General features: G+C 35.6%; 1 protein-coding gene across 3 annotated transcripts in view; it reads left to right on the top strand.

The window, feature by feature from the left end:
- Nucleotides 1-2,157, top strand: part of si:ch211-214p13.3 (cell adhesion molecule 1) — a 13,959-nt gene that overhangs the window by 9,149 nt on the left and 2,653 nt on the right. Inside the window, exon 4 of one of the 3 annotated variants that reach the window (XM_035677045.1) lies at nt 137-1,769. The exons of the other annotated variants lie outside the window; for them this stretch is intronic. Within the exon in view, the coding sequence (XP_035532938.1) occupies nt 137-212 (76 nt within the window). The 3' untranslated portion in view covers nt 213-1,769. Of the gene's footprint in view, nt 1-136; nt 1,770-2,157 lie in introns of those variants that run through there. 3 annotated transcript variants of the gene reach the window in all.

Genomic DNA, 2,157 nt, shown 5'->3' with positions numbered 1-2,157 from the left:
CTGCTGCAGTGTGGTATCTGTATACATCCGGGAAATTTCAAAGGTACCAAACACAGTAGTACTGCAGACATTTACATACTGCTATGTATATAATTTAATATACTATGTAAATCCTTTTTTGTATAATTGTTTGCAGAAGGACGCCGGCGGAAGATAATAGGGGTCAGGAAGGCGTAGCTGAAGCAGTGAGTCTACATGCAGAAGTAGAGTAACGTACAGTATTTAAATTGTTACAGTGAATTTTGGCTTTTTTATCTCCCTCAAAGTTAAATCTGTGTGCCTCTAAACCTTTTTAATATAAAGTATAACAACTATCTCTGATACAAAAACATCATACCGGCATTTCTGGAAAGACTGAACAGTTAAATTTATCATGTCTTTTTTTTTACAGTGTTTGTTTACAGTATTACTGATGCTTTTCTTGTTTAGTGTAAATGTTCTTTCAGAAATCTGCAGACATCCTGACACTCATTTGAAATGAATATAATGTTTTCAAGATGAAGCAGTCATCAACCGTTCAATCAAATGTCATTACTATGGTAATGTCTACTCCTAAGAGCAATAATTTTTGGTTTAGTTTTCTACAAATCTATCAAGGTATATAAACAAAGTGTAACAGAACGGGAATGAAGTCTAAAAACTGCATACTGAAGTATAGCTTTCAGTTAGGTTAACAGGATGTGGCTTTAACCGTCTGCTTTAACTGTCAAAGTCACTGAGAGGCATACGTATGTTTGCCTAACAGCATTAACTGCTTATAATAGCAGAAGATTATGAAGTATATTTACAGGCACACAAGAAACTTGCTTACTCTTACTTTTTCTTCCATCCTGGTGCTATTACAGAGATACTTTTTCTTGTCTTGTTTTATCAACATAACATCTTATTTTATCTATTTCTGTAGACTAGTAGCATATTGACATGCTCTCAAGGTATGATCCCAATGAACACACACAACCTGTGCTTTGTGCTGCTGAAATATTCTCCAACTACTGTCTAATGGGTCCTTTTATAAGAAAGAAAGAAAATAATAGTATTTTCTATTTTTATATTCCTTCTACACTAATGTTATGTGTTGGGCAGGTTTTAATCTTTCCAACATCAGTGTTACACAACTTTTGTATTATAAGCTCTATGTTCTGGGTAAACTTACTGAAGACAGACTGACCTCAAAGTCAGCCAAAATAAGAGGACATGTTAAAGTTCAAAGGTCCAAATTAAGTTCTGTGTTACAAATGCGGCAGAAAAATATTTTTTCTAAAATGAATATAAAGTCTTGTTCCTGCATGTTCTTATAAGAACATCATAATCAGTCTAATTATTGTCAAGACAATTCACTATGAACCGGTATGGAGCTGATAGCGCTAGAGGAAACTTTAGTGGAACTCTAAAGTTATCAGGTTACTTAGTTAATCATGAGGACCATAAAGTTCCAACCTAATGGTGGTGCGATAAAATCAGAGGATAGAGACACTCGACACTGGGGACCCTGAATGTGGTGGACTAACCAATCCCCACCATTTCGAGATCTATGTTTGTTTTGATTTATAAAGTGTCAATCATAAACCTGAAACCTGTCTGTTTAATGTTTTCCTTCCCTTTCTGGTCTAGATTAGTAGATTAGTAGATCTCCTTTACTCAATGTAAACATGGCAAGACAGTAAACACACACCTCAAACCAACAAACGCACTCTCTCTCAGGCCTAACATCAGAAGATCATCATCAAAACACTGAACTGTAGCGCTACAAAATCTCCACGGGGGAGTAAGTGTAGGGAGAAGGTGGGGCCTGGTGAGGTTAGGAAGGATGTTGATTTGCCTACATCATAATTTTTTCTTTTATTTTTTTATTATAATATAACCTCTTACCCCTTGTTGTTGTTATTAGTTTGTATTGTTTGTTTTGTGGGTGGGTCCCTGGTGTTATTTATGTTTCCTAATAATTTGTTATGGGTCTATGAAATGTACTGAATGGTATGTGTAATGTTTGTGAACCATACAATAAAAGTGTATGTTACATGGATTTAAGCCTGTGGTGGCCCGTATACCTATCTCTGCTTGATGAGGCAGTCAGAGTGATTGACTAGTGTATGTCAACTCCTTGGACTGTTTGGTAGAATTGTGTATATTGGTAGGCCCAAGAAAGAGTATATAGAA

Source organism: Morone saxatilis, unplaced genomic scaffold, assembly GCF_004916995.1.
Source record: "Morone saxatilis isolate NCDOM2014 unplaced genomic scaffold, NCSU_SB_2.0 Contig5, whole genome shotgun sequence".
NCBI lineage: Eukaryota > Metazoa > Chordata > Actinopteri > Moronidae > Morone > Morone saxatilis.
This window is presented reverse-complemented; position numbering and strand designations above follow the sequence as displayed.